The sequence below is a fragment of the Haliotis rufescens genome, unplaced genomic scaffold, assembly GCF_023055435.1.
Source record: "Haliotis rufescens isolate VD_foot unplaced genomic scaffold, xgHalRufe1.0.p SCAF_5, whole genome shotgun sequence".
Taxonomy (NCBI): Eukaryota; Metazoa; Mollusca; class Gastropoda; order Lepetellida; family Haliotidae; genus Haliotis; species Haliotis rufescens.
This window is the reverse complement of record NW_025964223.1, coordinates 20,266,774-20,280,473: the sequence shown is the minus strand read 5'-3', so window position 1 is coordinate 20,280,473 and position 13,700 is coordinate 20,266,774. Positions and strand designations below refer to the sequence as shown.

Sequence of the window (13,700 nt, the reverse complement as noted above, 5' to 3'; positions counted from 1 at the left end):
AGTTAGGGCCTGTTAGGCCTTGAAAAATAAACTTTAAGAATGAATGTCAAGATTAACACACTCATGGGGATCCCGGGTAAAAATATAGGTCCAGGCAACGTAGGCTTGTTATTAGAAATGGATCGGGTGGCCTGGCTTTGTTGATTGCATACCCAATTATGTGATTTAATGCTCACAATGTCAGTCACTGGATTGTCTGGTCCAGACTCGATTATTTACACACCGCTGTCATATAACTGGAATATTGCTGAGCGCAGCATCAACAACAAATGAATCAAAGCAAACCTGATTTCACCGAAAGGTTCATTTTTCCTATGTTGAATTTGCTAAAGTGAACCTGGTGACCCGGTAAACTTCAAAAGAAGCTACTGATTCAAGTTTCATTCCTTATACAGAGTGTTAATACAAATGTTTGAAACAATTTGAATGTTAGTTCACCTGCTTCTTTCTAACGATGTGTAGACCTGTGAAGATCTGGGGTAGAATAGGTCTTCAGCAACCCATACTTGCTGTAAAAGGCGACTTTGCTTGTCGTAAGAGGCGACAAACAGGATCGGGTGGTCAGGCTCGCTGACTTGGCTGATGCACGTCATCGATCCCAATTACAGGGATGCTCATGATGTCAATCACTGGATTGTCTGGTCCAGACTCAATTATTTACAGTCTGCCGTCATATAGCTGGAATATTGCTGAGTGCGGCGTTAAACTACAAACAAACGATATGTAATGTTACTTATGTTTGATGCTTGTGATCTTCATACAAACATCTATTCCATCACAGGAGGAGAGTCTGGCTCGGGCCAGAGAAGAGGATGAAAAGAGGAAAGAAATCTCAAATAAATTTCAGGTAACCAAAACAAACTGTCTCACTCTCCCCCCCCCACAGACAGACTTTATGTCCAGCTGTGAGTTTAAACATTATACCACAGTGGTCCCATCTTTATCCAGGCTTCCTTGACTCTATCCTGTTATGATATACTACACGAAAGAAGTTAGGGAACAACGTATGACTGTAGTTAACTGCCATGGCATGACACTTTTCTTTTATCACTGACTTCTCTTGAATCTCAATGTCATTCATATCTGATCTCAGTGCTCGCTCCAACCACACATAGATCTGAGGATATACCAGGATAGGTCATGTCAGAAGGACCTTTCATCCAACCAATCAGAGCGTTCCTTATGAGAAACTTTGAAACTAGCGTTGTACAGGTCAAGAAAGCTGCTTTCTGATTGGCTAATGTCGCCTCTTGTTAGTCATTTCAAAGTTTGCGAAAGTCATGATCTGTAATGGAATGTCCTCAGGTCTGTGTGTAGTGATAACGAGTACTAAGATCTCATTTTTGATGAGATTGACCTGAAATCAAATTAGAATGCCTGTTATCATAAGCCTACATTAAAAATTACAGCATCTTCCAAGTGAGCATTGATATATTCTACTCAAATGAAGTCAAAGAACACCTGATTCTTTTAATATTACTGGAGTTGGTTTGTCATGAGGACAGATTTACTGTAGAAATTTGATAGAATCAGACCCGTGAAGATCCGGGGTAGAATAAGTCTTCAGCAACCCATGCTTGCCGTAAAAGGCGACTATGCTTGTCGTAAGAGGCGACTAACGGGATCGGGTGGTCAGGCTCGCTGACTTGGTTGCGTGGAACAATGCTCGTGATGTCAGTGGATTGTCTGGTCCAGAGTCGATTATTTACAAACTGCTGTCATAAAGCTGGAATATTGCTGAGTGCGGCGTTAAACAACAAACCAACAACCAACCAATGATGGATTCAGGGGTTCTTGAACTTCTGTTTTGAGTACTTTATTTAATCAAATCAGAACTCTGCAATGAATAAACTTTAATGTTATCAGCTGACATTGTCCCTAATTGCCAATCATTTATTTGATTCCAGCAAACAATTGGCGAGATTCAGAGTCAGATGACCGACAATCACGAACGCAACATCAAACTACGAGAAGACAATACTGAACTGGCAGGGAAACTGAAGAAATTTGTGGAGCAATACGAACTACGAGAACAGGTGAGTACCTGTCTTATCTAAAGCCCGGGAAGTGTTGCAACAACATAAAAACATTGAGGGGTGTTAAGTCAATAAAAATAATTGTCTATTGGTTATAGCAAGATTTGATAATACTTGGTTTTTCTAGAAAAATATTATTAATATTTTCACCAAGTGAAATCACTTTTTAATTCAATATTACTTTCACCCATGCAGTTTCCAGGGTAGAATAGGTCTTCAGTTTACTATATTGATCGTGAGAGGCAACCAAACTGAATCAGTTTAATGCATGTCATCATACTCTTACTGCCTGTATTGTTTCTCACAATATGGATCACTGGATTGTCTGATCCAGACTTGATTATTTACAGATGGTCATATAGCTGAATGCAGTGTCATACAACAAACAATGAAAACAAAACGCAGAACTACTTTCAGTCCGACTAATAATTTATCAGACAATTACTAGGAAATACACTAGAAGTAGACCATTGGAGTATTTTTTGTCACTTAAGATGGTCATCTCATCTCCTGATCTGAATATACCGCCGAAGACCCGGGTTCGATTCCCGACATGGGTACAATGTGTAAAGCCAATTTCTGGTGTTCCCCACTGTGATATTGCTGGAATATTGCTAAAAGCGGCGTAAAACCATACTCACTCGGGGCTGCATATGTATGCACATACTGTATTCGACGCAATAAGCGCCCAGGGCGATCTCAAAATTAGAAATAGGGGGCTCTTCTTGGAATATTATTTTGTTGAAAAAAACCAGAGTTGAAAGATAAATTCGTTGTTTATGATGACAGCCTGAAATGTTTATATACGACAGATATTTTTTTCCAGAATTTAATTGCCCATATTTAAGGTGCATATAACACACGAGTGCGTATTATACGCGAATAAATAAGTCTTGTGTACATTGATCAATCAGAAGGGGTGCTAATTGGGATTGTTCACTTGCCAATATATTAGCAAATATCGCCGTGGGCGCTTATTACAGCGGGGCGCTTATTACGTAGAATACAGTACTGTTACTAGATCTGTCTGGATGTTCCTGCCTTGTTATCTCAAATGTCTGGTTATCTTGTTACAACACGGTCCAGCTAGGTAAAAGATACAGTAAACTACGGTTATAACAAACTCAAGGGGACCATTAATTTTAGTTTGTAATAACCATAGTTTGCTATAAGCATATATACAGCATATATACAACAAATGACTGGGACTAAACAATAAGTTTGTTATATTGGTCAGTTTGTTAAAAGCGTGTTTGTTATAAACGTAGTTTACTGTACTAGGGTTCGAGTGTAGTTGACAAAATGAGTGAAATGTGAAGACATTGTTATTTGCCCTGAGTGTGTCCTTGTGTGTTGCTCTGCAGCAAGTGGAGAAGATCGTGCAGCACCGAGAGCTGGAGAAACAGCTTGGGGAGGCAAAGCTGGCCCAGGCCAACGCCATGTTGAAGGAGCTGGAGGAGAGGTCTGGCAAGGAGAGGGAGTTTGTAAGTCACAGTGCAGAGTTGTCCCCCTTAGGCATGCTAGGATTCTATGATCGTTCGTTCAAAGTGCAGATTTGCCTCTTTTTTTTCTTAGTAGTCTTTGCCATACCAATGCTTGTGGGTTTCACCAAAGTGTTCAAGACCTGTGTCATTAATCGTTTCACTATTCAGAGTAGTATCCCTTACCTGTGACAGGATCTGGTTTGGGTTTAAATCCTCGTTTTGTCCTGATCATGATCATCACACTGTCATCACCCAACCTGTGGCTCTGGGCTGGACCAAAGTGGTAAACACCTGGGATCTCTCACTTGTACTGAGATGCTTTGATCAGGTGCTTCAAAGCAGCATTAGACCAAACTTGTACACCCTTAAGGTATAGAATTACACTGTGAAGAATACAGTGCTGTTTTTCTCCACATATATGTGATATGGTTATGCTTTCTGCTTGAGAGATCTGCATCACTTTGAGCTTTCCTCCCACATCAAGCTGGCATGCCGTGATGTAGCTTGAATAGTGTAAAAAAGGGGCGTTAAACCCAACTCACTCACTCACTCACCGAGATTCTCCTGTGTTATAGCTTCTGCTACAGACGGCGGAGGCCCAGAAGAAGTCACAGGTTCTTGAAACACAGGTAAACTCTATTGCAGTTTTTTTTAAAGGAGCTTTGTTTACAGGTGGGAATATTTTGCTGTCTTTAATCTGTATATGTATCAAGGAAAATGTACTTGTGTTCTCAGCATGCTAAGAAATACTTTCCTTGGTGTCCAGGAGAGAAAAGGTCCCCAGTACCATGACTACTTTTTGTACCAGCTGGCTAGCGGGGATTGTGTTGTAATGAAAAGTGACTTTGTCAAGTCAAACATTGTTTCTTCGTCCTTGTAACAGATAGCTAGTGGGGAGAGCTGATGGCAAGGATGGTGGGGATACGGATGACTGTATCCTCTTGTTCTTGTTCAACTTTTAGTTAACCATGTACAATGTGTACACAGAGAGATACAATGAGTAAAAAGTACTTTATCATACCTCCATGTCAGACGTCACGCCGAAAACCAGTGTTCGATTCCCAACATGGGTACAATGTGTGAAGCCCATTTCTGGTGTCCCCCGCCGTGATATTGCTGGAATATTACTAAAAGCGGCGTAAAACCACACTCATCCATCATCCATGTCAGAATGATGAGATCTGATTGGTCCATGTGATCTTGATAAAATACTGTGTAACCTGCTGTGGAGGGTAATAAATCTTTTATACCCGCCATGAGCTCTACATGCTGCACATGCATTTCTGAGAGACAGAATAAATCCTTTAATCTGTTAATCCCCGCTTCAAAGCAAAAAGCTGCACGCTTTTTCCAAGCCAATGGATGTCACGTGACATTGCACAAGCTAACCTAACCTCAATCGAACAGCTTTTTTCTATCAATATGGAATTTATTTGAATTATTTTACAATGTCATATTAAAAAATATCGGTGAGATAAATTTGTTGTAGCAGGATCACTCGGGGTACATGGGGTTTTATTTGTCACTCATTAGGTTTTATGCCACTCGCCTCCGGATCGGGACGCATAAAACCCCATGCACCCCTCGTGATCCTGCAACAACTTATACTGTTAAGTCCATCATTGTGGTTTATCATTTCTTGTGTTCCACTTTCAGTTAACGATGTACAAGGAGAGATATGAGGAGTTCCAGAGCACAATCAACAGGAGTAATGAAATGTTCCAGAAATTCAAGACAGAGATGGACAAAGTAAGTCAGAATATTTTCACACTGATTGCTCCTCAATGACTTTGGGGTGTATTTTTGTATCTTGTTTTACTACCCATTGGGTTAGAAATAACCAAGTTCATAAAAAACGTATCTGCTCTGGTGCAAATATCACTCCACACTTCCCCAGTGTATTGTTCACGTCATCCCCACCTCATTGTTGATCATAGTGTGAGGAAAAGTCGGAATCACCCCCTACTAGAAACGACTTCATCTGGATATTGTGATCAGTGCATTTTTCTAAGGGGGTCTCAAAAGGATTAAGAAATGATTGATTATAAAGAAATTATTACACTCTCATGTGAGTCAAACTGATCTTGCGAAACTCTTGTAAGAATTCATTATTACCCTCACTCGGGAAATACAAGAATTCTGACACGTGCATGACATATGTGCTCGGATAATAATCTTTCCTTTTCAAACTCCTCTTATGACAATTAGCCAGACATTTCTGCCTTACTTGTGTATCAAACACGGAAATTAGTAAAATATTGCATATGAAAATTGACTTTGTTTCAATAAATATATATAAAAAAAAAATTCTTAGAAAGTCTCCCCCATAGGTTAGAATTGGTCCCAGCAAGCTATGCTTTTCGTAAGAGGCGATTTGGAGGATTGACTGGACACACTTTGTGATTTGGTTGGTTGAGTGTCAACATGCCCTCTCTAGCAGTGGAATATAATATCAGTCACTGGTTTGTCTGGTCTAGGCTTGATTATATATAAACAGCCCTCGTATAGCTTGAATATTGCTCAATGCGACATTAGACAACAAGCAACTGCAACAGTGTGAAATAAATTATGGCTTTGACTTATTCTCTTGCCATGCATATAAAGACTCAACGTATCAATGTCCTATTTCTAGATGGGTAAGCGCATCAGGAAGCTGGAGAAAGAAGGCGCTCAATGGAAAGCCAAGTGGGAAAGCAGTAACAGAGCACTTATAGGCATGGCAGAGGAGGTGAGCAGTTTGTGTTGTGTCCCAGGCCTGCTGCAGGAAATGCAGAGGAATGGATGATGGCTTGGTCCTTTCCGTCTTCCCGAGACAAGGGTTTAAGCTGACTATAACAGTCCAGTTTCCACCTTTGCTAAACTAGGCTGGAATTCTGGAGTTACATTTTGTCTGGACTAAAGAGTCTATGCATAGTCCAATCAAAATCATGTGTAAGAACTAGACATCTTGTTTGTAAACAACATGGATTTTAATGTGCAGATTTCGGTCAATTGTAGGATTTGCAAAGCATGTGTACTGCCAACTGAGGCGTGTTCAGGAGGGCGGGCGCTTGTGATATTACGCAGGCGCGCTGTTGAACACGACTAACCGCACAAGCGCACGCGTGTACTCGCGATCAAGCCCAAGAGGTAGTTCGCCTCGTAATCCAAGATGGTGCAAGATCCAAGCACATTGAACAAATGATTGCCTTTGACGAGAATGGAACCGATGTCAAAAGAATAATCTTTTAGACTAGATCTACCATCAAAAAGTTATTTTTGCATTTTCAATATATTGACCCATGATGATCCAGGAAGACAATAGGTCTTCCGCAACCCATATGTTTGCCGTAAGGATCGAGTGATAAGACTCGCTGACTTTCCCCATTGCACAGACCGATGCTCATGTTGATTGCTGGATTGTCTGGTCCAGCACAGGGACATGTGACTAATAATAAAAATAAACACTTTGTTATCATGAACATCAAAGTATGAACCCATCAAACTTGTGATAAAATTATGTGTGAACCTGTGAGATGCCATTTTGTATTCTGTGCCGTGAGAGCGAGTACAGCCTCCCGTTCAGAAAGGCGTGATATTGCCTCACTGTACTCTCGCGCGGTGACCCGCCCTCCTGAACACGCCTCTGGAGGTTGACAAATATTTTGCAAATCTTTTTTCAAGTTGTAGTCAAGGTGATCTAGTGACTTCGCGAAGTTAGACCTGTTGTTTTACAATATAGATCTTGATGATCGATCAGGTCGTCTTGACTGGGCGCCGCCGTTAGTTTGAAGCAAATGCAAGTGATATGAGAAGTGGGACACAAATAATAATAGCCACGGGGCTAAGATCGAGCCTGGAAATTCCAGCCTTGTTCGGCAAGGGTGTAAACTGGACTTTTATAGTCAGTTAACGCCCTTGCCTCGGGAAGATGGTTCTCTTCTGGTGTAAGATAAATAGGGTAATCTAACGATGCTTGCTATCAATCTGTTTACTATCTGAGGCATCCCCGATTATCATGTTAATTATGTCTCCATTCTATTATACGTACAGTGGATGTAGTCTCCACTAGCTTCGTGATGTCACCATCTTCGTCTTTCTTTTCAGTAATCTTGCTCAGAATTTCTTGAATGTCTTATTTGATTGGAAGGCTAATTTTAGTTCCCACAATACTGAATAGGATTCGCTCATAATGAAGCTGTTATGTAATTTGAGCTGCTTGAGATGCTTGCTCTTTTGTCGAAGTTTTAAAATGGTTTTTTTTTTAGCTGTAAATTCGTAAATATTGGTTAAAACAGGAACCTAGCCGTAATAAAAAATCTGTGTAAAATTGTAAATATAATATAAGTAAATATATTAGTGGTAGAAGTAATTGTAACTTTGTAATCTCATTTAATTCATGAGTAGACAGGCCTCCATGTCTATTGTTTTGGAAATATCATGGTGCACATGGCCTTGTGTGGTGCATTGTCTGTCTGTACAATTAACAGGATTGGGTAGTCAGCTCGCTGACTTGGTTGATGCGTGTCATCGTATTCCAGTTGTGTAGATTGATGCTCATGATGTTAATCCTTTGATTGTCTGGTCCAGACTCAATATTTTACAGACTGACGTCATATAGCTGGAATATTGCTGGGTGTGCGTTAAACGACAAATAAAACTTACACAATTACTAGAACTACCTGCTACTTGGTTTGAACCAGTTTCACATTTTGAACTGATAGGGGTAACTTTATATTAGAGATGTGATGTTTATTTCAGAAAACTAAATATGACAAAGAGAAGGGCGTGTTATTAACGAAAGTAAGCAAGCTGGAGTCATTATGCCGAGCGTTGCAGAGTGAGCTTCATGGGAAGAAATCCACGGCACCATCAGCAGCTGTCAGCGATGGTGAGTACCTCCGGTCAATAGTTCCACATGCTTAATCTTCTGACAGTCGAAGAAATCCATTTGTTGTTTTCACTAATGTGTAAATATCATCTGCCATCTTCCTTATCACCCTGTGGAGATTCCAGATTGGAATTGGTCATCATCAACCTATTTGGCCTTAAGTGTCCACCCGGAGAGCGGAAGGTCCGGGGTTCGATCCCCGGCCGCATCATACCAAAAGATGTTAAAAGATGGTACTTGTTGTTACCCTGTCTGGCGCTCGGCATTAAGGGGCTAAAACAAGGACTGGTCGGCTTGGAGTCAGTATACTGTGTCTGAGTGGGGTATTCATGTTAAACTGCGGCATGGTATCTCAGTGAGATAGCACTATAAATCAGCATCAGTCCGGACTAGTACAAGCAGCCACACAAACACACACACGTACATGCACGTCGCTATATTCGTGCAATAATCTTGGACGCGACGTTAAACCCCATTTCACCTCACCTTGGCCTTAAGTGGCGACTTAATACATCAGAGGCTTGGTGCCTTGGCTGATATGTATGTCATCATTCCTCGAAGATGTGGATTGTCACTATATTGATCCCTGAATTGTCTAGTCCAAGCTCCCCGGGTAGTAAATTTGGTCTATGATCTACTTAAAGCCATGCTCAGTCAATCACATCTGTTCTGTTGATCATATTGATGTCATGAATATCATATTTATTGTCTTCAGAAGTCTATGCTTGTCATAAGAGGCGATTAACAGGATTGGGTGGTCAGGCTTGCTGACTAGGTTGATGCTTGTCATCGTATCCCAATTACGTGGACTAATGCTTATGATATCAATCACTGGATCGTCTTGTCCAGACTGGATTATTTACAGACCGCCGTCATATAGCTGGAATATTGCTGAGTGTTTGGTTAAACATCAAACAAACAAACAAACAAACATGTTCATTGTCATGCTCTGTAATTGTTCTGTTATTTGTGTAGACCTACAACAAGCAAATGGTGATAAGGGGGAACCCACAGCGACCCCGCCCAACACACCTGAAACAACATCCAGAAACAGTCCTGTTAAAGATGAAGAGGCGCCCTCAGATTCAGGGGAGGCAACTCCGCCAGTCCCCCCTCCATCCAGCTCCACAGCCGAGCAGTTGGCCACAGAGTCCAAACCATCAGAACAAAAAACCCAAGAAACTGCAGAAGTAAAAACAACACCAGAGGCAGGAAATACTTCAAGCAAGGAGACAGTTACAGAAAATACTTCAAATGAGAAGGCAGTCTCCGTGGTTACAGAAAATGCTTTAAATAATGAATCGGTTTCAGAAAATGCTTCAAAACAAGAGGCAGTTACAGAAAATGCTTCAAAACAAGAGGCAGTTACAGAAAATGCTTCAAAACAAGAGGCAGTTGCAGGAAATGCTTCAAAACAAGAGGCAGTTACAGGAAATGCTTCAAAACAAGAGGCAGTTACAGGAAATGCTTCAAAACAAGAGGCAGTTACAGAAAATGCTTCCAAAAAAGAGGGAGTCACAGAAAATGCTGAAGAAGACGAATATGACATAACTTCAGTGGATTAATACTTCTAGAATTGTGTTATTTTGCACATTTCCTTCTCAGTAGCTGATGCCTTGGATGTACATAAGCTGACCTGTGAGCATGATTCTATTTATGAGAAGTTCATTTCTTCCTTTAGCTGTTTCCTCAGACCTGCTACATTTCTCTCCAGACGAACTCTTTATTTATTATGACCTATGTGAAATAGTATTATGGTTCCTGAATATCTTGTGTTTCTAACTAGATTATTCAGGTAAAAGATCAGGCTATCTCTTGGAGCAGGGTGCCAAGTGTTTAGGGTGTTCCCCGTGCAAGTTTGAATTTCCAAATTATGAACAGTGAGACAATAAGGTATCATTATTGTGGTAAAACAAGTTGTTTTCACAGTTTCCATGGTTACGTAATTTTATTTAGAAAATACTACGATTTCACCCTATAAGATCAGTTATATCTTATGAACAAAAATTAATTTGGAAAAAACGATCCTGATTAATTCATAAGATTGGAACCACAGGATTTATTTTCTGTTTGGCCTTTTTGTTTGTTCATGCCTTAATTAACATCTCAGTCTCGTGTTAATTTGACGTTTGAGTGGAAGCAAATAGATAAAACTGTACATAATTTTCAACCCAAATTTGTGAATACTGTTCTTATTATATGAGAAACCTATAGCAGTGTGATATGAAATACCATTGTGTATAGAAATACCATTGTGGTGATGCTCATTGCCCGTTTTTTTATTGGCCTGTGAAACTCACACAAAACTGTTTCATATACATTGTACAAATTGCATGATGTTGGTGGAGTTGGGAGGAAAGTATTTGTTACCATGGTTACTGGTGTGATGATGGTACAGTGTTGACACAACTGGGGGTTTGATGTTCTTCTATAACGCCCATCCGAGGGGTCAATATTCTCACTGTAACACCACTCCTATTGGTCATATTTTCAGCGCATCTTTTATACCAAAACATCTTCTCACGCTTCACATTTGTAGATTCTGTGTGTATTTAAAGGTCTTTATTGTACCAAATTTGCCCAGGGGGCCTGTATGTCATCGTAGTGAAACTTAACACTTGATTACACTTACTTTAAAGTGTGAGTTCTTAATTGATTGGGTGTAGACAGCTCTTGACCATTGTTGACCAAGAATTTACGTACATTCTACTGGAAATAATTATGTTGTCTGTTTTTTAAATAAGTGTTTATCATCGTCTGATATTTAACTTCCCAAACAGCAACACAATGGGATGTAGATAGAAACAAAGGGGGATAACCCTTGTTATCTGAAGATGGCTTGGCATAAGACTGTTAGTGTCCATAACCCATCTTATCCATTAGTAGTTAAACCAACCAACACCATCATGCGTGTATCATTGATAACCAGTTACCTACTTTTATATGAGAGACTATGGCTGATCGATGGTCACACGTCATATACAAAGAGAAAGCTTTGTTGGAAATGAATGGCTGACAGTGCCTACTTCCCAGCAGGGCTTGTATTTGTTCTCAATGCTGAGTTAAACAGGAGAACGCTGTGTGGAGTTTGCATTACATCTGTAGTCGGTGATTAAGGTTTGTTTTGTATCACAGTGGTTGTGACAGCAGTGGCATTTATTGTATTTATGTATTTTAAACACTTCACTTTTTATTGGAAGGTTTAGGATTAAAAATAGATGTACCCATTTGAGTGCAAAGTAGTGAAAGCTCTTGTGTCAACTTATGCATATTTGATTGTTAGCCTGTATTATATCTTCATCCCTTGCCAAACTTCCATCTCTCTGTTGGTGACTTCTTGAATTACTGCCCAGTACTGTTGGTGACTTCTTGAATTACTGCCCAGTACTGTTGGTGACTTCTTGAATTACTGCCCAGTACTGTTGGTGACTTCTTGAATTACTGCCCAGTACTGTTGGTGACTTCTTGAATTACTGCCCAGTACTGTTGGTGACTTCTTGAATTACTGCCCAGTACTGTTGGTGACTTTTTGAATTACTGCCCAGTACTGTTGGTGACTTCTTGAATTACTGCCCAGTACTGTTGGTGACTTCTTGAATTACTGCCCAGTACTGTTGGTGACTTCTTGAATTACTGCCCAGTACTGTTGGTGACTTCTTGAATTACTGACCAGTACTGTTGGTGACTTTTTGAATTACTGCCCAGTACTGTTGGTGACTTCTTGAATTACTGCCCAGTACTGTTGGTGACTTCTTGAATTACTGCCCAGTACTGTTGGTGACTTTTTGAATTACTGCCCAGTACTGTTGGTGACTTCTTGAATTACTGCCCAGTACTGTTGGTGACTTCTTGAATTACTGCCCAGTACTGTTGGTGACTTCTTGAATTACTGCCCAGTACTGTTGGCTCTTTCAGCCTAAAGACTGTGTTTTGATTGCACACGTTACGGATATTATTAGCCTTAAGCATGTAACATTTGCATTCTTATGTTCAAATACTTTGTTTTTTACTTTTAAAAAAAGGAATTATTGTCATTTGCAAACAACATGATCAAAAGACAAAACTGTTTTTATTTGTGAATTCATGTGAAGTTCAAGACACCACATCACGATCAAAACAATTTCACCTGAATGTGGAATGCCGTGTGGTAGTCGGAACCGAACAGGGTCAGTTGGTCAGTCTCTAAGGCACCACTGTGTGCTTGGCCCCGTTCCACAAAGCCATCTTAGCGCTAAGGTGATCGTAACTACCATACTTTAACACTAGCTTACGATAGTCGTAGCGCTAAGATTGCTTTGTGGAACAGTGCCCTGGACAGAGTTGTGTCCCTTGTCCTGTCAGGATCCACTGATCTTGTGCTTGAATACCAGATAGACAGGATTCACCCAGGTTATGATCTGTCTGTCAACACACATCTTTACATGTGTTTGTGACATCACAAAGTGGTTACCATGTACAACATTCAGATCTTTCCTCCTGCGTTAAAGTGGAAGCAGGAATATGACTGAAAACTGTTCAAGCAGCGTTAAACCCAACTCACTCACTCACTTTAGTACAGCGTTTCCTGGTGTTGAGGGAGACCAAGGCCCAGTTCCACAAAGTGATCTTAGCGCTTATGCGCTAAATCCCATATTTGAACATACACTTACATATTAGCGCAAAGGCGAAAGTAACTCCCATTCTTTATCGTAGCGCTAAAGCAACCGTAACTCCCAACTGTAAGATTACGATCATAGCACTAAGATCCCTTTATGGAACGGGGACAAGGACTGTATTATGTGAGGCGAGTCGCTTCTCCCCTTCTCCCCTTCCTGTAGTTAGCAGTGTGTCCAGGCTTATGTAGAGATGCAAGTTGGTTTCATTTTGGTGTAAATTTGAATGAGGACAGACGGTGACTGTCTGTATGACCTGAATAAAGGAGTACACCATGAGACTGTTCTGGTTGGTTGTGTGGAACTGATGAATCACAGGGTTGATGGAATTCCTGAAGACAAGGACCACCTCCGTGGTCTAGTGGTAGAGTGTCTGCCTGGTGAGCAGAAGGTAGGGAGTTCGATCCCTGCCACGTCATACCAAAAGATATTTAAAGGTAGTACTTGTTGTTGCCCTGCCTGGCGCTTGGCATGACAGGGAATAAACAAGGACTGGTCGGCTCGGAGTCAGTATGCTGAGATGGGTATTCATGTTTAACTGCGGCATGGTATCTCAGTGGGCTAGCACTATTAAATCGGCATTAGTCTGGACTAGTACAAACAGCCACACACACATGCATGTAATATTGAACATGAACCATTTCACTTCAGGTCACCT

General features: G+C 40.7%; 1 protein-coding gene across 5 annotated transcripts in view; it reads left to right on the top strand.

Moving 5' to 3' along the window:
- LOC124138987 (alpha-taxilin-like) overlaps nt 1-13,321 on the top strand; it is a 30,198-nt gene extending 16,877 nt beyond the window's left edge. For all 5 annotated transcript variants that reach the window (XM_046505924.2, XM_046505925.2, XM_046505921.2 and 2 more), the window contains exons 6-13: nt 782-847; nt 1,908-2,036; nt 3,401-3,520; nt 4,096-4,149; nt 5,177-5,269; nt 6,153-6,248; nt 8,261-8,390; nt 9,366-13,321. In XM_046505924.2, coding sequence (XP_046361880.2) covers nt 782-847; nt 1,908-2,036; nt 3,401-3,520; nt 4,096-4,149; nt 5,177-5,269; nt 6,153-6,248; nt 8,261-8,390; nt 9,366-9,955 — 1,278 coding nt within the window. In that variant the 3' untranslated portion in view covers nt 9,956-13,321. The remainder of the gene's footprint in view (nt 1-781; nt 848-1,907; nt 2,037-3,400; nt 3,521-4,095; nt 4,150-5,176; nt 5,270-6,152; nt 6,249-8,260; nt 8,391-9,365) is intronic.
- Nucleotides 13,322-13,700: the final 379 nt, after the last annotated feature.